The sequence below is a fragment of the Panthera uncia genome (assembly GCF_023721935.1).
Source record: "Panthera uncia isolate 11264 chromosome C1 unlocalized genomic scaffold, Puncia_PCG_1.0 HiC_scaffold_3, whole genome shotgun sequence".
NCBI classification, from domain to species: Eukaryota; Metazoa; Chordata; class Mammalia; order Carnivora; family Felidae; genus Panthera; species Panthera uncia.
In genome coordinates this window covers 1005147-1028695 of record NW_026057584.1, presented here as the reverse complement: position 1 = coordinate 1028695, position 23549 = coordinate 1005147, and the positions used below count along the sequence as shown (strand labels likewise).

The 23549-nt window shown below is 52.6% G+C and overlaps 2 protein-coding genes and 1 pseudogene across 6 annotated transcripts in view; 2 read left to right on the top strand and 1 right to left on the bottom strand.

Moving 5' to 3' along the window:
* The window catches only part of PASK (PAS domain containing serine/threonine kinase), a 40683-nt gene extending 23728 nt beyond the window's left edge, over positions 1-16955 (bottom strand). For 2 of the 3 annotated variants that reach the window (XR_007454223.1, XM_049614524.1), the window contains exons 1-7: positions 16030-16242; positions 15512-15592; positions 5822-5987; positions 3759-3991; positions 3032-3202; positions 2226-2366; positions 1632-1766 (exon numbers count right to left, since the gene is read on the bottom strand). Coding sequence is in view for 2 of the 3 variants with exons in the window: in XM_049614524.1 (XP_049470481.1) it covers positions 1632-1766; positions 2226-2366; positions 3032-3202; positions 3759-3991; positions 5822-5960 (819 nt within the window). In the remaining variant the exon portion in view is untranslated. Of the gene's footprint in view, positions 1-1631; positions 1767-2225; positions 2367-3031; positions 3203-3758; positions 3992-5821; positions 5988-15511; positions 15593-16029; positions 16243-16870 lie in introns of those variants that run through there. The other variant, XM_049614525.1, reaches the window with a different exon arrangement.
* Positions 16894-23549, top strand: part of PPP1R7 (protein phosphatase 1 regulatory subunit 7) — a 30234-nt gene continuing 23578 nt past the window's right edge. For 2 of the 3 annotated variants that reach the window (XM_049614526.1, XM_049614528.1), the window contains exons 1-2: positions 16894-17137; positions 19969-20109. In XM_049614526.1, the coding sequence (XP_049470483.1) occupies positions 17086-17137; positions 19969-20109 (193 nt within the window). In that variant the 5' untranslated portion in view covers positions 16894-17085. The remainder of the gene's footprint in view (positions 17138-19968; positions 20110-23549) is intronic. The other variant, XM_049614527.1, reaches the window with a different exon arrangement.
* Positions 21393-23420, top strand: LOC125911733 (deoxyuridine 5'-triphosphate nucleotidohydrolase, mitochondrial-like; annotated as a pseudogene).

Sequence of the window (23549 nt, the reverse complement as noted above, 5' to 3'; positions counted from 1 at the left end):
CTGAGCTCCCCGCACCCCGCCTTTGCCCCAGGGAAAGCGGAAGCTGGCCAGGAGCTGTGACCGGGGGCGAGGGCACCCCAGCACGGCAGCCGCTCACCACTCCAGAAAGGCCCGAGGGCAGCAGACACCAGGGCAGCCGAGACGCGCGAGGGCTGGCGTCTGGGAGGGAGGGCCAGCGTTCCTCCCCGCTCTCCACCTCGGACCGCCAGTATCCCCAGGGTGCCCCCTCTGCGGGCGGCCCCACCCCTCACTCCGTCCCCCATCCTTCGGCCTGAGGGGCAGTGGCTCCCTGCTGTTGCTGACTACTGGGTGGCCACGCCCCATCTGCCTCGTCGGCACCTCCATCACCCACGAGAGCACATCCTTGCTTTACGTTTCCCTTCTTGAAGACTTGGAATGTATCCAGTTTCAAGTAAACCTCGACCAAGGCAGCATCCTCACCAGGGGCTTTGAGAGTGTGCGCCCTTTCAGGTTTCAAGATGAGGCCCAGGCTTTTGTGCCCACCCCTCGCCCTATCCCACCCACCCCTTTGAGGGGCCACCTGGGAGACAGAAGATGTGAAGGGGCCCATGTTGTGGGCACCGCCCTGAACGCAGGAGGGGAGCTTCACTCAGCGGCACTGCACCCTCAACAGGGTCGGGACTCCACACGCCAGGCTCCCTGTGCCAAGGCCGTAGGCCAGGCGCCAGGTCCCAGGGGGCCCCACAAGGAATGAGGGGTGCAGCACCTGTCTCCACTCGCTGCCGGGGAGTCGGGGACTCTAGTTCGAGGCTATTACAAACGTGCCTTCTAGAACATACTTCTCTTGGATGCGTGCCTGCGTTCAGACTGAGCAGGTGCTGACACGCGAGCTCCCAGCGGGGCTGGGCCAACAGGCGCCCCCCACCCCCCGGCCTTGGGGCAGGGGAGAGGACACAGAGACAATAAGGACTAGGGATGGGGGCAGGGGGTTCCCATTGAGCTGGAAAGCTGAAAAATAGCCGATGACTGCTCAGGGGGTTCTTGGCCTGAGGCCAGCCAGAGAACCAGTGAGTGCCTATGGGTGGCCCGAAACCATCTCTGATTTCTTACAGCGGCAGAGGTGACTTTAGGCAAAAATCAACCGTCCAGTCTGATCCTGCAGGTCACTGGGGTGTGACGTGAGGTGAACTCACTGTAGTGTGGGTCACTGGTGTGGAGGCTGCACACTAGTAGGAAACGGGGCTCCTGGGAACTGGGAGGATTCGGTCGGCATCAGAACCTCCCCCCGACCCCAGACCGCCACTGACCCCAAAGCTGCCGGCCCTCCCCCATCTGACTGCCATCCTGCCTTGAGGGGACACCTGCCATCAGCCCGTTCTCCCTGTCCCTCAAGACCCTAGACCTGTCAGTAAAGAGAGGCAGCGGGCGTTCCCCACCCCAGGCTCCAGGGAGAGGACCGAGGGGACAGGGCAGTCAGTTGGAGAGCCACACGGGCCCTGACCGGGTCAAGGCTTCTGAGCCCAGAGAGCAACAGGGGAACGGGTGCCATCGAGCACAGGTCCCAGCCTGTGTGGCCAGGTCACGGATTCCAGTCTGGGAGATGAACGGTCACCAGTCACTGGATAGACAGACTCCCTGCGGCGGCCAGAGGTCCCCGGGGTCCTTCCTACCTGTGGGACGAGCTCGCCGGGCGGAGGCAGCTGCACAGAAGGGATGAGGTCTGCCATGTGCTGCCCGAGCACCTCCTCCCCGGACGCGTACCCGTACAGGAGAGGGAAGAGACTGTCGCACGACGTTATGGTTCCCTAGGAGGAAATACCAGCATTTTTAAGCCTTAGGATAAAACTCCTGGCACCTCAGCTTCAAGCTCCACCAAACACCAAGTCTCGAGCTTGAAAGTTCGCACCGTGCGCGGCAGAAGTGTGCGAGGCGCGCACAAACACTCCTGAGGCCCAAATTCCTGACCTCTCGAGATGTTCCGCAGAAGCCGGCACAAACCACACCCACAGCTCGCAGCCCAGGGCTGTGTACCCCACACGGTGCGGAAACAGTCCTGTGAGTGGTTCTGATCATATCCCAGTAGTACACGAGGAAACTGAAGCACAGGGAGATTGGATTCCTTGCCCAAGTGCACACAGTGGGGGTGCAGCGGGGCCTCCCACAGGCCCCAAAGGCACACAGCAGGCCACAAGGTGAGCCCGAGCTCCGGGAGCAGCGCCACAGGGTCAAGTTACGCGCAGCTGAGACGCCGCGGGCACACTCACATCGCTCTGGAAAGCGACCCAGGCCGAGACGCGCTCCACGGGCTCCAGCATGACCACACAGCAGAGGCTACGTTCCCGCTTCACCTTCTTCATCCACACAGAAACTGGAACCTTCTCCCCACTGCGGCTCACGATGTCCACCTGTGGGGACAGACGGGCCTGCACCTGGCCCTCCCTGGACCCCAGGCCCGTGGACGTCTGCGGCCTCTGCTCACCTGCCCCACATCTCGGAAACGAACCAAAGTATAAACAAGGTTTCGGACACTTAACCTAACAGTCTCTGAGCCAACGTTCTATGGGAAGAGAAGGGTTTTTGGCAGCTTCGTTCAACACCGCAGGGGAAACAACATCCGTAACTTCTCGAGGAAACAGACACCAATGCGTGGTGAACATGCCAACTTTTTCTTCATGACAGCCAGGTGGCCTTTCAGAAGTAGCGGACCACATCTCACTCCCCGCGGTGCCCGGGGCAAGGGCTCAGCATCTAACATGCAGTTCAGCCCGTCAACTGCCAGCTGATGCGCCACACGGGGAGGACCGAAGCCCCCGGGAAACCTTGCCAGCCCCGCCAACGAACACCGACACACAGAGCTGGAGATTTAGGGGTGGGGACCCTGAGATGAGAGCGTCCGCGCCGCATGCTGCAGGCCCGCAAACCCCTGACTGGCCTCCTCCCCCATCAGGTGGTACCGCCCTCACGCCAGCCCAGCTGTCCCCCGCACCAGCACCGACGGGGGGACAGCGGCCGCGGTGGCCGGTGACCGGCCGTGTTTGCACGGCCCCGGCGGCACACGCCGGGCACTCACCACCGTGCCAAACACAACGGCGGCGTGGCCGTCAGCCTCCACATGCTCTTCGCTGAGGGCCTTCACCACGTCGGAATCTGGCTTCAGGAAGAATTGCGTGAGCTTCTGGCCGATCAGGTCATGGCTGCTGTACCCCAGGAGCTGGCAAGCCTTGTCGTTGGCGACCAGGATCTGGGGGTCACGGAGAGGAGAGGGCACGAGCGTCACCGGCGGCACCTCTAACCCCCCGGGAACAGCAGACGAGGCGGCATGGTCCAGCGTCCTCCTCCCAGTGTCCTGCCCTGGCGGTTCACAGCAGTGACGCCTTGGGTCCTCGGGGGCCTTGGCCACAGAGGGGGACACAAGAAATGGCAGCGCCACGACCAGGCGCCTCACGTCATCAAGACTACGTGGACGTGTGGGGACTTAAGCCATACTCCTGCCCACCGAACAATTTCAGTTCTCTGTGCCCCTGAGCGCTCTGCTCTCACGCTGGGAATGCGTTCTCACTCTCGGGCTGCCAGTGCCTTAGACAGCACGAGCGCGCGCCTCGCCCCCTCCCTGGGGTCTCCACCTTGGTGAGAGGACTGTTTGGTGTGGTTGAGTCTTGTTTATGTCGCTCCTGCAACTACACAGGTGAAACCCAACGCTTTTCTGATCGCACTTAACGCAAACGCCTCTGTTTGAGGCCACGGGTTGAACACACGGGCTACACGCTCATGGCAGGGTCACAAACCGAAGCAAATACCTCTGTGGTCTTGGCGTCCACGGTGAAAACAGCCTTGTTCGGGTTGGACACGGGGGCCGGGAGCAGGGGCGTGGACCGCCCCGAAGACAAGCCCCGCAGCAGGGAACAGCAGGACGCGCCCCCCAGGGACCCGGCCGCATCCGACCGCTCCGGTGCGGCCAGGCAGTGCGGCTTGCTCGCGCACATATTCTGGGCAGCCAGCGAGGACAGACAGTAGGAACTCCATCTGCCTTCTGGAAAGAGAAGGAAAGGAAGCCTTAGACCTGCCAGGAGCGCACTCCTCAAACACACCGCTACACACAGCCCCTGCTCTCAGTTCCTGCCAAAGGCTCCAAGGGCTGGTTTGCACCCCAGGGTGCGTCTCAAACGTCCCCAGAGCCCAACAGAACAACACCCGGGTGTGTCTAGCCATGCGGAGTCGCACCTATGGGGAGCAGGCCCAGCCTCAGCGATTCTGTGTAAACACACTCTGAGGTCCCTTTCCACCCAGCCCCCCAAGTGGTGCCCCCCTGGGTCTGTCCTAACGGCCCTCGATCCCAGAAAGTCTCCCAAATCCAAGAGCTGCCTGGCTGTCCCGGCCCCTTCCTCCCTCCCTCATTCATGGGTCAGGTTCACTCACGACCCCTCCAGAAAACCCCCTCCCGGTAACAGGTCCAGTGGCTCCCAAGATGCTCAACCCCGTGGCCAGTTCTCAGGGCTCACCCACCCCCACCATCAGCAGCCCTGGGCCAGGGGGCAGCTCCCCAGCTCTTAAACCTCTGCCCTTGGCAGAGCTCCCTCCCCCCTCCACCTGCCTGAGCTCTCATCACCCTGGAACCCTGGGGATCAAGCTCACCGCCTCCGCTCCGTCCCAGCCACTCCTTGGTGGCTTTAAATACACTTCACCTAGGAATGTGCTGCGAGGCCCCTGCTTACACCCCTGCCCTGCCTCTCCTTTCCCATCTCAGTAAATGTCAGCTCCATCCTTCAAACAGCTCAAAAACCAGGCAAAGACAAGTCTTCCCCCCTTTCCCCTCCTTAGCTCATGGGCCCACCCCAGACCATTCTAGGAGCCTGGAAACTGCACGGCCCAGAGCCTCGGCCCTCCTCTTCCAGGCTGCCCCAGGCCCGGCCTGATCTCCTTACAGCACCAGACAGGTGCTGTGGCCCCAGCTCCGCCCCCTGCTCCCCAAGCAGACACCCACCCATGCTCCCTCCCAAGGCCGAGGGCGAGGGCGGCTACCTGCCTGCCTCACAGACCTGCCCAGCCCACCCCACAGAACCTCCAGCCCTCACCTGGAGGACCTAGCCTCTCCTCCCCTCTGAACAGCCCCACCCTGTGCCTCCAGGCCAGCATGTGAGCCCTCTTCTTGGGCTCCCACCCTCCTCCTCCGTGGGACTGTTCCTCACCTCCACCTTTCCTCCAGCACCAGCCCTTCTATCAACCTAACAGACTCCCCGTGTCCTAGCCCCCTGGGCTCCAGCCCTTCTACAATCCTAACAGACTCCCTGTGTCCTAGCCCCCCGGGCTCCAGCCCTTCTACAATCCTAACAGACTCCCCGTGTCCTAGCCCCGGGCTGCAGGCAGGCACCTCTGTCTCCCAAAGCGCCCCCTCCGACAACGAGCCCCTCGGGGGTGTCTGGGCTCTGGAGGCACCAGTTAACTTGGGGAAACATGAGCGAGCGGGTAGCAGGTGCCTCGACCTCCTGCCCCCTCCCCCCACCACACCGGGCACCATCTTCTGCACTGGAAAGCTAGCTGCCCTCAAGCCCGTGTTACTCGTCTGTACCTGGGAAGAAAGCATGAGCCTGCAGCCCAGCAGCTGGTAAATATTTACCGAACTAAAGCCGCAAAACTGTATCTTACTTGCAAGGCAGCCCAGCCCAGGGTCGCGCTCACACACACTCCACAGGACAGGCTCATGCCTAAGAATCACGGCGGCGCAGGAGAGGCTTCAGCCAGCACCGCCGCCCGCACACAGAGCGCGTCCTCTCAGCAAGAAGAGAGAGTGGCCAGAGCCCAGAGCGCCCCCTCGCCTGCGTTTTCAACACCGCCACCCACGATGCCCAGAAGGGGCGGGTACCGGAGAGGGCCATCCTGCTCTGGCACAGCTTCGCCAGCCCATTCCTTCTGCTCAGGTGTCTGTGCGCCGAGGACGAGGACCTGCGGGGCTTGGAGGTGGTCCGCACGGCAGGGCTCTCGGCGGGGCCTCCGCCCTCCATCGGGGAGCTGGCAGGCCAGGAGAACAACTGGAAAACAAAGCGAAGGCCATCAGCATCTGCAGCACAAGAAGCAAGAGGCAACTGATCCCCCCGCGAGGCTGAGAGCAGCTCAGCCCCACGGCCTCCCCCAGCTTACAACGTGAGCCCAGAAGGACCGAAGTCCTGCTAAAAGAAGTCCTTTGGGAGAACGCGGGGGAAGAGATGGGAAAGAAAGAAGAAAATGAGGAGAGAGCAGAGCAGGGCAGGAGGGACCTCCAAGGAAGGCCCAGGCTGCAGCGGCACACCGACTACAGATGGCCCCAGGCCAAGGGCGTCCCCGACGACAGGAGCACCTGCCAGCATGTGAGGCTCTGGGTGGCCCCAGCTTTCCCCAAATCCACTGCATCTGACCAGCCACACCCAGAATCATCCATGGGGCTTCCAACAAAATAGCAACGCAAAGCCAACATACAGAGTCTGGAGATGGGCCTGGCGCCAGACATTTGTGTTGTTAACTTCTTATTTTTAAATACTTGCAAGCAGTTGTAAGGAAAGCAAATACAGAAAAATCTCCTGCGTCCTTCACCATTTCCTCCAATGGTGACATCTTGCAGAACCACTGTCTGGAGGTCCAGGCCAGGGTATGTGGAATCTGCTTCCAAGACCCTCGTGGGCCTCTGCCCCCACCACTGCTCCCTCATGGGCACACACAGGCCCAAGGACTGGCTGAGGGGCTTCCTTTCCAAGGAAGACCAGGCTTCAATAAGCAGGCGGGGGTGCCCCACAGGACGGACCTGCTATGGAAAGGGAAGGCAGTTGCCCCCCCCACCACCACATTGCAGCTCCAAACTCCAAGGAGGCCCCGCCCACCCGTTCTATTCTGGCTTGAAGGCCTTCATGAAGATTCACCACCAGGAGAGGAGGGCAGTGACTTTCATAGTTAACGGCTTTGAGCCCAATCTGTAATTTTGCATACAGTGGTAACAGCATGGCATCTCCAGTATGTTCACGTTCCAGGCCCCTCAGGTGTTAGGGCCCGGCCAATGCTCACCTCAGCTGCCAGCTCCTGAGCACGGTGGGGCAGGGGCCCCCTAGACAGACAGAAAACTGAAGGCCCTCCTACCACCAGCATGGAAGGCTGCTGACATCAAAACATGCCAGCGAGCCACAGAAATGGAGGTCGGGACAGCAGAGGAACAAAAAAGACGACAAAACAATCAATTTCACAAACAGACTGATGTTGTGATTGATGTCGGCACCCGGTGAAGATCGGTGGGGGGTGAACGCTGCTCCCCGGCCCAGCCCCCTGGCCTGCCAGCATCAGCCCCTTCTGTGCACAATGTGAGCAACGATAATGCACAACTCTCAGCACGCTTGTGACAACCCAAGGGTCTCAGCTGCTACCGCGAATTAGAAATGCCTAATAGCCGTGAGCTGTCAGTTTGGGAGTTGGCGTAATTAGGGGCAAAGTGGCACCTCTATGACTTGCCATGTACAAAAACTAGTTCCAGGTGAATTTAAAAACAAAACATAAAAGCTCTAGGGAAAAAAAAAAGATGAAGCATACAGTGGCCTGGGTAACTTGAGCGGGCCCTGTATCCCAGACCAGCTAGAGCTCATTAAGAATGCTGGTGCTGCGGCATCTCGGAGCTACCCAGAAAGACACGACCTTTGAAAGATGCACATGAGCTGTACAGAGCTGTAAGCAGGTCACCCTAATGAGGCAGGGGCTCCCCGAAGAGACGCCGGGGCCCCAACAAGGGACAGTGTGGCCCTAGCTCAGGAGCCTGGGCCCTGGCAAAAGCAATCTTCCTGATTGCTTCCGAGATCAAGAACAAGCAAATACATTCTCTTCCAACAAAAAAGACAGGGAAACAGGTACCTTTGGTGAGAGTCTACAGAACAATCAAACAGATCCAGACCCACAAGAACATCAGATGTTAGAAGTACCCAGGTATATGTTTAAAACGTAAAAGCTGTGAGTCAAAAAGTGAGAACAAGAGTTTCTCAGAAATAACTACATACTGAAAGAATCGATTTCAGCATTATACAAATGAAGATGTAATTTAAAAACTTTCCCACAAAGATCTCTAAGCCCAGATGGCTTCACTGGTGAATTCTATCAAACGTTTAAGAAGGAAATAACAATACTATACAAACTCCTCCAGAAATTAAAAACCAGTGGAGCACATCCAGCCCAGTGTTTGAGAGCAGCATTACCCTGATACCAAAACTGGACAAAAACATCGATAGAAAAGAAACCACAGGGACACCTGAGTGGTTCAGTCGGGTGAGTGTCTGACTTTGGCTCAGGTCATGATCTCACGGTCCATGGGTTCGAGCCCCATGTGGGGCTCTGTGCTGACAGCTCAGAGCCTGCAGCCTGCTTTGGATTCTGTGTCTACTTCTCTCTCTGTCCCTCCCTGGCCTGTGTGTACTCGCGCTCTCTCTCTCTCTCTCTAAAATAAATAAATATTAAAAAAAAAAAAAAAAAAGAAAAGGAAAGGAAACCACAGACCAAAAACTCTTGTGAACAAAGATGCAAAAATCCTCAACAAAGTGTTAGCAAATCCACCAGGCAATAGGTAGAAAGGAGAATACGTGACAATCAGGCGGCGTTTATCACAGGAACAAAAGGCCAGTTTAACATTTGGAAATCAGTCCGTGTAATTCATCATATCAACAGGCTAAAAAAGGGAAAAAAAAAAAGGAAGAAAAATCACACAATCATATCATATCAACAGATGTTGAAAAAGCATTTGACAAAATCTAACACCCCTTTATGGGAAAAAACACTCAACAGTTAGGAGGTGAGAATGTCCTCTACCTGATCCAGAGCATACATGAAGAACCCATAGCTAGCGATATGCTTGCCTTCTAAGGTCAGGAGCAGGGTAAAAACGTCCATTCTAGCCTCTTCTCCGGCGCTGTCCTGGAGGTCATAGCCAGGACACAATGGCAGAAAAAGAAATAAAAGGCACAGATACTGGAAAGCAGAGCATAAAGCTGTCTCGATTCACAGAGGACATGAGAACATACATAGAAAATCCTAAGGATTCATAAAACTAATAACCTGATTATTTTTAAAGAGGGTGGAGGATGCAGGTTTTCAATGGACACTTCACCAAGGGAGGCACGTGAATCACAAAGAAGCACATGAGAAAAACATTCACCATCATTAGTTACCAGGGAAACGCAAGTGAAGCCCTTAAGGAGCTACCATACACAAGCACCAGGCACTAGCACAGACAGGCCCCACCGGTAGGGGCAGCAGGCCAAGCAGGGGCTGTGGGGGGCCAGGGGTGGGAAGGGCAGGGAGGGACTCAGCACAAAGGGGATTCTGAGGGTGACGGAAAGGCCCTCAGACTCAACCGTGGCTGTGACTGTGAGGTTGGGTAAGCCTCCCGACATTCCTGAACTATGTACTTAACATCAGCACGTTTTATTGTCTGTAAACTATCTCAATAAAGTTAATTTTTAATGTCATTGGATGAGTAAGACAGGTAGGTAGTCACAGCTGAAAAGAAAATCCAAGGATTGGAAGATCTATGTGAATAAATAACCCAGAATGCAAGGACATAAAATCATGAGAGAGAAGTTAAGAGATTCAGGCTGAGATGATCTAACTGGAGGGAGAATGGAGAGGAAGAAGCATCAGAAGAGGTAAGAGCGAGTGAGCTTCAATAACAAAGAAATAAATGTACAGGTCCACACCCCTGAGGGGGCAACTGGGCCTGCCAGGTGTGAAAGATCGACAGGAAGCTGTGCTCACCGGGCGGGTGTGTCTGGGCAGGAATAACCAAACCCATCAAAGGAGCAGGCGGGTGCCCAGCCGCAGGCCTGCGCCGGCCCGAGCCCCGGACCCTTGTCCCAGACCCGTGCCTGCGGGAGGGCCCGTGGCTGGAAGAACCCAGCCACCAGCACAGGGGAGGCCGAAGTGGCTCCACCTCCAGACCAGGACGGTCACAGCAGAGCTGGCCACACGCCAAATGTGCAAAGCGGTGTCCAGGATGTGAAAGACTTAACTTGTCAAAGTCAAAACACTAGGCTTTTAGAAGACAATTAGAAAGACGGTCTGTAAGTTTTGGGCAAGGAGAGTTTTCTTCAACAAGACACAAAAAGCTCTACCTGCAACATAAGATTGAAAATTTAGCATTAAAGTTGAGAACACCTGTTCACATACATACACACACATATAGACACACACACACACACACACACACACACACACACAAACCAAATGATAGAAATAAACCACAGGTTGGGAGAAGATATTTGCCACACATATATCACCAGAAAATATCCAGTATAGTTTAAAAGGTCAATCATTTAAAATTTAAAAAATTCTAGGGCACCTGGGTGGCTCAGTCAATTAAGCGTCCGACTTCGGCTCAGGCCATGATCTCATGGTTCGTGAGTTCGAGTCCCAAGTCCGGCTCTGGGTTGACAGCTCAGAGCCTGCTTCAGATTCTGTGTCTCCCTCTCTCTCTGCCCCTCCTCCCCTCTCAAAAATAAACATTTTTTAAAAATTTACGAAATTCTAAAAGACACACCCGTTCTATAGAAAAATGAAAACAAGGATTTCATTCAACAAGAAGAGGAAGCCCTAATGGCCAATAAACCTATAACAAAAGGTTTAATTTTATAAGCATAATCATGACAATTGTACACCGACTACATCAGCAAAACGTAATAATTCTAACGTAGAGATGCCGTCCTCTGAGAGCACATGACCTGGCTTCATCAACCTTCAAACGCTCCTGTTTTCACAGGTTTAACTCAAATGCCAACCAGAAACACCTGCAAGTCCAGCCCTATGTTTTCAGGATCGTTTTTCTGGGTTTTGCTTTTTCCTCTGTACCTGCTCTGAGCAGAAGATACAGGAAGTTGAACCAGAGAGCACCTGACGGTGTCTAAGAGTAATTCCAGTGCTGTTGCTAGTTTTGATTTCAGAAGGCATGAGTGCCCCCCTCCACCCCGGACCCCCGAGACCAAACAGAAGCAAGAAGAGATTTGCAGGGAGCTTCTGGGAAAGTACCCTTTGCTCTTACGGGTGAACCTTTGGAAACAACCATCTTTCTCCCACTAGAACACAGGCTAGGAAGCAAACAGCTCCAACTGGTCCCACCCCTGCTGTACAACCAGGTGCAGAACCGGCCTCAGGGAGAAGCCAACATGATGGAGAGCAAAGCAGAGGATGCCAAGGACGCCATTTTGAGCCACTGGATAAACCCCCCCTAAAATCCTCCTGCCTCTGGACTTCAGGTGTGGGGCCAAAAACTACTCAGAGCCTTTCCAAGACCATCTGTGTCTCTCCCCTGGAGGCGTCCTAAAGAATATCTAGGGTGACAGCTGCTGCGATGAGGCAGGGAGGGGGAAGCAAAAGGCACTTCCCAGACCTGAAAGGGCAATAAAGGCTTCCTGGAGGAGGCACCAGCAGAGCTGAGCACTGAAAACTGGGATGAAGAAGCCTTCCAGGCAGACAGAGGCACCTTAAGACAAAGATTCCCACAGTACCCTGGGGAGTGTGGGACACAGGAAAGTAGGTGGAGATGGCCTGGAAAAGTCAGGCATAACTCCCAGGGCTTCCTAAGCCTGCCCAAGCAGTCTGGACTTCTTACCAAAGATTGTCTACACTTGGGAGTAACAGGACCAGATTGGCAGTTTACAAACATCACTCCAGGAACAAAGGAGGTGGGGGATGGTGGGGAGGCAAGAAATACAGGCAAGAAATACAAGGTCTTACATTAAAGCAGTGGCAGAAAGAATACAGGAGCCCCCAAATATATAAAACAATTACTCACAAACATAAGCAATCTTATTGATAAGAATGTGGTAATTGCAGGGGATTTTAACACTCCACTTACAGAAATGGATAGATCATCTAGACACACGGTCAATAAAGAAACAAGGGCCGTGAATGACACATTGGATCAGATGGACTTGACAGATATACTTAGAACTCTTCATCCCAAAGCAACAGAATATACTTTCTTCTCGAGTGCACATGGAACATTCTCCAAGATAGATCACATACTGGGTCACAAAACAGCCCTTCATAAGTATACGAGAATTGAAATCATACCATGCATACTTTCAGACCACAATGCTATGAAGCTTGAAATCAACCACAGGAAAATGTCTGGAAAACCTCCAAAAGCATGGAGGTTAAAGAACACCCTACTAAACAATGAGTGGGTCAACCAGGCAATTACAGAAGAAATTAAAAAATATATGGAAACAAACGAAAATGAAAATACAACAATCCAAACGTTTTGGGATGCAGCGAAGGCAGTCCTGAGAGGAAAATACATTGCAATCCAGGCCTATCTCAAGAAACAAGAAAAACCCCAATACAAAATCTAACAGCACACCTAAAGGAAATAAAAGCAGAACAGCAAAGACAGCCCAAACCCAGCAGAAGAAGAGAAATAATAAAGATCAAAGCAGAAATAAACAATATAGAATCTAAAAAAAATGTAGAGCAGATCAACGAAATCAAGAGTTGGTGTTTTGAAAAAATAAACAAAATTGACAAACCTCTAGCCAGGCTTCTCAAAAAGAAAAGGGAGATGACCCAAATAGATAAAATCATGAATGAAAATGGAATTATTACAACCAATCCCTTAGAGATACAAGCAATTATCACGGAATACTATGAAAAATTATATGCCAACAAACTAGACAACCTGGAAGAAATGGACAAATTCCTAAACACCCACATGCTTCCAAAACTCAATTAGGAGGAAATAGAAAGCTTGAACAGACCCATAACCAGCGAAGAAATTGAATCAGTCATCAAAAATCTCCCAACAAATAAGAGTCCAGGACCACATGGCTTCCCAGGGGAGTTCTACCAGACGTTTAAAGCAGAGATAATACCTATCCTTCTCAAGCTATTCCAAGAAATAGAAAGGGAAGGAAAACTTCCAGACTCATTCTATGAAGCCAGTATTACTTTGATTCCTAAACCAGACAGAGACCCATTAAAAAAAGAGAACTACAGGCCAGTATCCCTGATGAATATGGATGCAAAAATTCTCAATAAGATACTAGCAAATCGAATTCAACAGCATATAAAAAGAATTATTCACCATGATCAAGTGGGATTCATTCCTGGGATGCAGGGCTGGTTCAACATTAGCAAATCAATCAATGTGATACATCACATTAATAAAAGAAAAGAACAATATGATCCTGTCAATCGATGCAGAAAAGGCATTTGACAAAATTCAGCAACCTTTCTTAATAAAAACACTCGATAAAGTCGGGATAGAAGGAACATACTTAAACATCATAAAAGCCATTTATGAAAAGCCCACAGCTAACATCATCCTCAATGGGGAACAACTGAGAGCTTTTTCCCTGAGATCAGGAACACGACAGGGATGTCCACTCTCACCGCTGTTGTTTAACATAGTGTTGGAAGTTCTAGCATCAGCAATCAGACAACAAAAGGAAATCAAAGGCATCAAAATTGGCAAAGATGAAATCAAGCTTTCACTTTTTGCAGATGACATGATATTATACATGGAAAATCCGATAGACTCCACCAAAAGTCTGCTAGAACCGATACATGAATTTAGCAAAGTTGCAGTATACAAAATCAATGTACAGAAATCAGTTGCATTCTCATACACTAATAATGAAGCAACAGAAAGACAAATAAAGAAACTGATCCCATTCACAATTGCACCAAGAAGCATAAAATACCTAGGGATAAATCTAACCAAAGATGTAAAAGATCTGTATGCTGAAAACTATAGAAAGCTTATGAAGGAAATTGAAGAAGATATAAAGAAATGGAAAAACATTCCATGCTCATGGATTGGAAGAATAAATATTGTCAAAATGTCAATACTACCCAAAGCTATCTACACATTCAATGCAATCCCAATCAAAATTGTACCAGCATTCTTCTCAAAACTAGAACAAGCAATCCTAAAATTCATATGGAACCACAAAAGGCCCCGAATAGCCAAAGTAATTTTGAAGAAGACCAAAGCAGGAGGCATCACAATCGCAGACTTTAGCCTCTACTACAAAGCTGTAATCATCAAGACAGCATGGTATTGGCACAAAAACAGACACATAGACCAATGGAATAGAATAGAAACCCCAGAACTAAGACCCACAAACGTATGGCCAACTAATCTTTGACAAAGCAGGAAAGAACATCCAATGGAAAAAAGACAGTCTCTTTAACAAATGGTGCTGGGAGAACTGGACAGCAACATGCAGAAGGTTGAAACTAGACCACTTTCTCACACCATTCACAAAAATAAACTCAAAATGGATAAAGGACCTGAATGTGAGACAGGAAACCATCAAAACCTTAGAGGAGAAAGCAGGAAAAGACCTCTCTGACCTCAGCCGTAGCAATTTCTTACTTGACACATCCCCAAAGGCAAGGGAATTAAAAGCAAAAATGAACTACTGGGACCTTATGAAGATAAAAAGCTTCTGCACAGCAAAGGAAACAACCAACAAAACTAAAAGGCAACCAACGGAATGGGAAAAGATATTTGCAAATGACATAGCGGACAAAGGGCTAGTATCCAAAATCTATAAAGAGCTCACCAAACTCCACACCCGAAAAACAAATAACCCAGTGAAGAAATGGGCAGAAAACATGAATAAACACTTCTTTAAAGAAGACATCCGGATGGCCAACAGGCACACAAAAAGATGCTCAATGTCGCTCCTCATCACGGAAATACAAATCAAAACCACACTCAGATATCACCTCACGCCAGTCAGAGTGGCCAAAATGAACAAATCAGGAGACTATAGATGCTGGAGAGGATGTGGAGAAACAGGAACCCTCTTTCACTGTTGGTGGGAATGCAAACTGGTACAGCCACTTTGGAAAACAGTGTGGAGTTTCCTCAAAAAATTAAAAATAGACCTACCCTATGACCCAGCAATAGCACTGCTAGGAATTTACCCAAGGGATACAGGAGTACTGATGCATAGGGGCACTTGTACCCCAATGTTTATAGCAACACTCTCAACAATAGCCAAATTGTGGAAAGAGCCTAAATGTCCATCAACTGACGAATGGATACAGAAATTGTGGTTTATATACACAATGGAGTACTACGTGGCAATGAGAAAGAATGAAATATGGCCCTTTGTAGCAACGTGGATGGAACTGGAGAGTGTGATGCTAAGTGAAATAAGCCATACAGAGAAAGACAGATACCATATGTTTTCACTCTTATGTGGATCCTGAGAAACTTAACAGAAACCCATGGGGGAGGGGAAGGAAGGGGGGGGGTTAGAGTGGAAGAGAGCCAAAGCATAAGAGACTCTTAAAAACTGAGAACAAACTGAGGGTTGATGGGGGGTGGGAGGGAGGGGAGGGTGGGTGATGGGTATCGAGGAGGGCACCTTTTGGGACGAGCACTGGGTGTTGTATGGAAAACAATTTGACAATAAATTTCATATATTGAAAAAAAATAAAGTTGCATATGTAAAGTGAAAAAATAAAAAAATAAAATAAATAAAATAAAGCAGTAGCAGAAAGATGGAGACAGGAACACACAGACAAAACTTGGCACAGAACTGACCTAGATACACTGGGTGATGAGCACGGAAGGAAAGGCATCAAGACGGCATCCCAAGTTTCCCGCTCAGGCCGCTGCCATGCTCTGGGAGAAGAAAAGCCGGTGAAGACAAGGTTCAGGATAAAGCCAGGTTTGTATGCGACACCCAAATGGAGATGGGGGAAGCAGTGGGCGTTCATGCCACAAATACCCGCTGGCAGGCACCGTTCTCGACGCTGGAGAGCAGCCGAGAGCAGGAGGCGGCCCCTGTTCTCCCGGACTCGCCATCCAGAAGGGGGAACAGGCAACACGAGGTAAACAAAACACTCGCGGCCAACTCCGGGGTGGACAGCGCGCCGGTGGGGTTAGGCCCCGGCCGGGTCCCAGGGCCCTAGCGCGCCGCAAACGGCGGCAAGGCGGCAGCGGGCCACCACCAGCCGCAGCCACGCGAAGGGGACGCAGGGCTCGGGTGCGGCTCGTCCACGGGCCGCGCCAGGAGCCAGCGGGTCGCGGGCCGGATCTCTCCAGTGCAGGTATCTCACCTGGGGCCTGCCAGGGTCTCCCAGCCAAGTTCGCTTCACCCGCCGGGAAGGAGCGCATCCTCGCCTCCGGCCCCTCCGGCCAATCGCAGAACGACTCGTGCCGATTGACAGGCCCTACGAGCCAACCACGAGTGTTTGTGGGCGGGACTCGGCGAGCTTGCGCGGGGAAGCGGGCGCTAACGGTTGCTAGGGACGCACCGGACTGCCTTTACGGCGCCTCGGAGGAACCAAAAAAGACGGCGCCTCGGCCCGCGGGGTCTGACCGACACCGTTTCCTCGGGTCTCCGAATCCGGAAGGGTGAGCAGTGCGCAGCTCGCCTCTCTGCGGCCTCGGAGGTGGGGGGCGCGGGGGGGATCCCTCACGGGCCACGCACGCCCGAGGGGCCGAGGGACCGAGGGACCGACAGAGGCTGAGGCTCACAGTGGGCTGGGTCGATGTCCTGGACCCCCGAGAGGCTGTCCCCGCACCTGCGGGTGGAGCTGGCCCCCGGTGCTCGGGCCCCGGCCCCTGGCCTCGGCTCCGACTCCGGCACGAGAGCGGGCGCCCTGCGCTGAGCGTTAACTGGAGGCCATCCCTTCACACGGACTAAATCCGCGCGGCGACATCGGGACGAAATTGGCCACTGTACAGACGCAACCTCTGAGCCCCGGAGGGGCCGGCACGCCCTCGACTGGCCCGCACTTTGCAGCCCCACGCAGAGACCCTCGATGAGCCCCAAGCATTTCCCAGGTTCTTCTCTCCGCTCGCCTGCAGCCACGCCTCCGTGCATGAGGCCCCGACCGCCCCTGTCTTCTTCCCCGCTCCTCGCCTCCAGAAGCCTCCGGTGCGCTCTCAGATTACCTGTCCCTGGGAGGTGAGGCTGGCTACTCCTGGGGCTGAGGCCCGCATGGCCTCGCGAGTGGACTACAACTCCCATGAGGCGCGGAGGCTGCGCAGGCGCGTCGGGGGTTCAAACCTGGGGTGGGATTCCATTGGCTGAGCAGCACTGAGTCGGGAGCCCTGATTGGCTGAGGAGCCTGAGGCGACAGATTCCGGAAAGGGGAAGAGCAGCCAACATGGCGGCGGAACGCGGCGCGGGCCAGCAACAGTCGCAGGAGATGATGGAGGGTGAGTGGCTTCGTGGGGCGGCGGCCCAAGGGCCCCGCGGGCGGGGAGGCAGCGGCCCGCGCCGGTCCTGCCTGAGAAAAACGGGACTTCCCGCCTCTAGCCGTGGCCTGGGCCCCGCCGCGCGCCCTGACAGCTGCCAGCCGGCTCCGCGGGGCAGGGGCGGCCCGGGACCCCGGGACCCCGGGCCGAGACTGCGGCAGTCAGGAAGGCGCTGGCGGCCAGGAGGCGCCGGACCCACGGCCGGTGGGAGGGGAGAGCGGCGGCGCAGTAGAGTGGGTGGGGACTGACGACACGGTGGTTCGACAGCCCCGGCGTCCACCAGCTGGCGGGAGCCTCGTACCGAACCTCTCTCTGAGCCTGGCCCACGGGGTCGGTCCCTTGGGCAGCTACCTGGAAAAGTAAGGCGCACGGCCCCATGGGACCTGCCCCAGTCGGCTCGTAGGTGAACGTGGTGGAGGTGGAGAAGAGTCCTCTGTTAAGCAAATGTGTTGTGGGGAACGGGTGGCAAGGAGCCGAGAGGTTGAGTTCTGCAGAGGGGATGCCTGGTTTAAAAACTATTCTAGTTCCAAAAAGACTAAATTCAACTCTTTAGCTTTGTTGAAAAAAATCACATGCATATTGTGTGTGCATATAGTTATATACACACAGCAGTTGGAGAGCCAGTCATGTTTTCCTAGTGCTTATATGCTTTGGGCTCTGCTGGTTTGGAGGGGAAGTGGGGATGAGGTCAGAGCTCCAGAAGAGCAGCTACTGTCTGATGTGTAAACTACTAGGTAAGAAGGGAGGCGGGGTGCGAAGAGGAGCTGGCCTGTTTGGAGCGATGGCTGCCCAGCCAAAGCCACCTCTGAGCTGAGCCTTGACAGATAACTACAAATCACCAGGTTGGGGAAAGATCAAAGATCATTTCAGGAGAGAGAAAGACAAAGGCAAAGAGCTGTGAAAAGAATGCGGTCTGCCTGGAAGAAAATTTGACCAAGAATAACAGTCCTGTTGGAGGAGGGTGGCAAGAGAGGGTCATGGTGGACCTTGGTGAAGGGTCTTGGATCCTTTTAAGCAAGAAAGTGCCTCTTCCTGTCTGCTCTCCTCGACTCCCCGCGTCCCAGTCTACTCCTTCCTCTTCAACTGTTTCCATGTCTTGGTGAAAGGAAATACAAAACCTAGGTGATCCTCTCTCTCCCACTCCCAGCCATCCAATTAATCAGTTCTGGTGACTCTATATCCTTAATATCTCTTAAGTCTTCAGTACCTCTTCCGTTCCCTCTGCCAAGACTTTGAACCACCCCATTTCCCAGTGTCCCAAAGTCACCTTATATTCTGATCTGCTGTCCCATGCTCCAGACCCTCTGCTGCCTTCAGGATAGAGTCCCAGGTTTCATTAGCTAGGTCCCTGCCACCCTGGTCTCAGCCACGCCACCCCATCTCCCAGTAGAACTTGCTCTCCCTTCGCCATGACCACAGAGTGCCCTGTGCTTGGTGATCACTAGTTTACTTAGTGTTGACTGCGTGTCACACACATGCTGACTGCTGCTTTTGTGCCTTTTCAACTTTAGCCCTGACAGCGCCTCTGGTAAATGGGTCCTAAACTAGCCTTCTACAGATGAGGAGAGTGAGGCTGGAAAAGGAAAGAGCCTGCCAACGCTATGTCTCTAAGGGCAAGTTGAAATCTCAGCTGGAGCCAGAAACATTCCAGAAACTTGGAGTCAAAGATCAGATTTGGATTTTAGAATCAAATCAGATTCTCTGGCAATGCAGAATGGATTCGACAGAGCCAGAAAAGCCACCGAGAGACCAGTCGGGAGGCCTGGCAGTTGCCAGGGTGGGGAAGAAGGAATGGATTTGGAGGTTTGGGAGGTGGGTTTCGTAAGGACTTGGTTTTATCCAGCAGTCCTTTCCTGGGTACTGTTTTCCTAGGCCCAGGAGGAGACAGAAAGGGGAAGTAGGACTCCTGTCCTCAAAGAGCACACCCCTCTGTGGATAAGCCGTAGGCAGGAAAGAAAATGCCTTCAGTATGGTTGATAACTCCCAGTAATTCATTAGTGTTTCAGCTCTTCCAGATTCCAAGACAGGTCATGGAAAATGTTGGAGAAAGGAAAATGATGTGACAGTCCCCCCAAAGAATTTTTATCAGTCTGCTATACTTAGTCATTGCCTTATGCGTTAATTCAAAAAATATTTATTTACCAGCCTTTCAAAACTCTCGGCTGGTATCACTGTGTGCTGGTGTTTGGCATCAGTGACCTCTATGTGGGGCAGTTGGCACTACTGGCTGTCTTCTCCTTTGTCATTACAGCCCCCCCCCCCCCCCCCCCCCCCCCCCCCCCCGCCCACAGTCTGATTTGAGTTAGTCTTGATTTCTTTCAGAACATGGGCCTGTGACGGGGCTGGTTTTCTTGGCCAAATGGATAGTGGAGCGTGGATGAAGGTATGTGGTGGGAGGGTCACACGGTCCCCTGTACACGGATGTCCAGGCTGAAAGTGAGCCGCTCAGGAGGTACTTCATTGCGTCGCTGTCAGTACGTTCGGTCACAGATGACCCAGGGCCTTCAGAACACCTGGTAATTCTTCAGTCTTCTCGAGGGCAGGAACAGTATGTTACTCATCTTCGGACCCCTGTGTCCTCCCTGCTCTGCCTTCCCCCACTCAAGTCGTCCCCACCTCTGTGCGCTGCAGGTGGCGCCCAAGAAATGGAATACAGGTGTTGGTTGAACTGAATTCAACGAACGATTCTGAATGAAGTCTTTTTGAGTTACAACTGGATATCAGTGTATTCTGTGTTCTTCAGAAAGTCACATAAAGTGGCTGTGAATTCTTACTGATGTGTGTGCATTCAGTTGACAGGCGAGTCGAGTCTGAAGAGTCTGGCGATGAAGAGGGGAAGAAGCAGAGCGGCGGTATAGTGGCAGACCTCAGCGAGCACAGCCTGAAGGACGGAGAGGAGCAGGGGGAGGAAGTCCCAGAAGGTACCAGGCCGAGTTAAGAGCCTTTCATTCACTAAGGGCGGGAGGCGGGGTGGGTGCGGCCGTGTTGCACGCGATCCACCCAACACCCACCCCACGGTGGGTGTCGGGGAGGCAAGGGCGGCGGGAGGACTGCTGTGCAAGAGGGGGTTCGTTTGGCGAGCTCTCGTTCCGCTGATGCAGCGTCGGAGGCCCTCTGGGGGCTGGTGGCCGTGTGCTCTGGGGGCGGGCGCCCTCTGTGGTACTCCCTTAGTGAGCTGACTCGTGGACGGCATCCGCGGGCAGGATGCATCTCTTTGGAATTGCACTGAAGGCAAACATGACTAATGTTACTGGTGCTAGCGTGACATCTGGAGCAGGATCGGAAAATCGCGTGATTAACCGTGTATTCGGAAAGCGAGATGTGAAATAAATATTTTGGCCGATGACGCTTTTGTTTCCTATCGTAGTAACGTACACTAATTTCAGAATAGCACTCTTAGTATTTTGGAGAAGTCGTTTGAGTCCTGCTTCACCATACTTCCAGGCAAGGATTGACTCCTAAGATACCTAGATGTTTGAAAAATTGTCTTAGGTGGAAACTAGCTCCATAGCCTCCTATTGTTTTAGTGATTAACAGCAACAAAATTAACTTACAGATGAGAAAAGTAAATTCTCAGTCCATAATGGGTGGTCTTTCACCCTACCAACCATGATCTTTGGTTAGAAAATAGATTTACATTGAAAAGAAGTGAGACAGGGGCGCCCGGGTGGCTCAGTCGGTTGAGCGTCTGACTTCGGCTCTGGTATGATCTCAGATCGTGAGTTCAAGCCCCGCGTCGGGCTCTGTGCTGACAGCTCAGAGCCCGGAGCCTGCTTCGGATTCTGTGTCTCCCTTGCTCTCTGCCCCTCGCCTGTTCGCACCCTGTCGCTCTCTCCCAAGACTACGTAAGCATTAAAAGAAAAAAGGAAGTGAGACAGAGCATAGGAGCAGACAGAAAGATGTCCTAGGTATGTTATTAGGTGAGAGTAGCAAATTTCAAGACAGTATGCACGTTAAAATTTTATTGTTAAAAATATTAGTAATATGTGAGTTTTAACATACTTAACAGAGAAAACACATCAAGTTTCAGTCGAGGGTCTCCGAACAGCAGGTGTGAGAGGGTCTTGTACTTTCTGCGTTTTCGAGATTTATATACAATGTGTGGACTTCTAAGGTGTTGATAGTCACGTACTACCCTTATGATAAAAAGAAAACACAAATTTATAAGAAAACGAGACTAATTTTTAAAATAACATGGTGCTCTGTGCCAGTGAGGATGATTGGTAACTATGGCAACCTAATTTTAAGGCAAAAGGAGATTACCATGAAAGTATCAGCCACGTTTACTTTGGAATGCCAGAGTCGATATTCTGGAAGTGATGTGGGTGGAATAAGTACACGGGAATGATGGATGAGAGCTTTCGTTACTGTCTTAACTGAGTCACAGACGACCAAGAGAGTGGGAGCGTCGCCTGCTCTCGGCGTCTGAACACCTGGCGCTCGTGGAGAACCGGAGAGGCGGTGGGGCCCTGTCATGGGGCTTCTCTCCCTGGGTGGTGAGACCTGCTCCCTTGGCCTGCCCAAGGGCTCGTGGTGACAGAGTAGAGGGGCTGGACTTGAGCGCAGCTTGTCAAATCCAGAGTTCCTTCCTCCAGACCACTGGTTGATCAGAAGCGCTCTGGGAATATACATTTTTATAAGTCCTTAAGAGAAACCAGGACTCACTCCCACTTGTATTTGTTTAAGTGCTAAGTTCAAATAAAACAAATTCAAACCTGTCGACTGTTACCTTTCACTTATTTTCCCTAGCTTTTTTTTTTTTTTTTTTTTTTCCCTCAAAAGATCAATACGTGGTACATTTGGGAAAACATTCTAGGCTGGCGACTGTTTCAGAGGTGAAGCTGATGTTTTGAGGGGCCTGCCCTATGTGCTGGATGGACAGACAGAAGCATTTTATGCTGTGTGAGCACCTGTCCTGAGGAGAGCCCGGGCCCGGTTTCCACCCACGGGCCCTACTCCATTGTCTGCACCTGCCCTGGACTCTCCTGGCGCCCTGCTTTGGACACTGGGTGGCCTGGACACCTGCCTTCATTGCAGCTTCCTGAGTTCATGGACACTGCATTTGTGCTGCCTTGGGCTGAGGGGTAGTTTGGCTATTTCTCTTGGTTTTGCCCAACTCCTTTCACTTCGTTCCTAGGTTGGTTGATATCCTCGAAAGTTACAGCAAATGACTCTGGCTCCACTTGCCCCCTGTGCTGCTGTCTTTTCTCACGTTCTGCTCTGCCACACCCTGCGCTGAGGTGACATACGCACCATCTCCCCCAGCAAGCGGGCTCGGCCCGCGGAGGACACCGCGAGGCTCTGCTTCGTCCTGCCCTCGGAGCACGCCACCACTTTGACCGAGGGGTCTGTGCGGGCTGCGGGCTACGACCTACAATCTTTGCAATGCCCGTGATTATACAGTACCACCTATGGAGAAAACCCTTGTGGAAACACTCTTGCTTCCGGGTGCCGTGGAAGGGTAGCTCGCCATTTTGCTTAGCTGCGAAGCACTTCATAGATGTAGAAGCTGGCGTCACGGGTGAAGATTATAGAGGAAACGTGGCTGTTGTACGATTTAATTCTGGCAAAGAAAAGTTCAAAGTCAAAAAGGGTGATCGGATTGCACGGCTCATTTGTGAATGGATTTTTTTATCCAGACATGGAGGAAGTTCAGGTTTTGGATGACTCTGAAAGGAGTTCAAGACGTCTGAGTTCTACTGGGAAGAATTAAAATTTGTGCTAAGAATAGAAAATGAAAAGACATTTTTTTCCTTACAGAGTTTTTGCTAAAAGTGAAAAAAAAACTCTAGTAAATGACAAACCATAGTAAACGACATACTTTTGAACTGGCCGTTGTGGATTGTTGTGGAACAGGCACAGTTAGGAACCTGAACTCAGCCGGTGCCAGCCGGTGCTTACGCTGCTGGGTCCGGTCCGAGTGGCGTGCGCCTCTCTGCTGCCTCCAGTCAAGGGGCCAGACTGAGCAGCAGACGGCCCTCCGGCCTTGGTCCTTGGGAGGCCTGAGGGCTACAGCCGTGAGCCACCACAGAAGCCAGCACAGCTCTCCCACAGGGCAGAGGCGGTGGTAGGAGCCGGGCAGGACAGCACTGGGAACGACCGATTTGCGGGAGATCTGGGAGAGCGGAGGTTACACACTCCCACAGGAGCGTCACAGCCAGGCGGCCCAGTTTCTTCAACCAAAAATTGCAAGAGCAGAAAGGAACATTAGAGAAATGTCATCCAGTCACAATATATGCCCTTATTCAGATCCTAATAAAAGCAGATGGGGTGCGGGGGGGGGGGGGGGGGGGGGGGGGGTAGCGACAAAAAATTGGAAAAAAAAAACAACTTCTGTTTTTTTTTTTTATCGACAACATCCTTCGGACCGCGG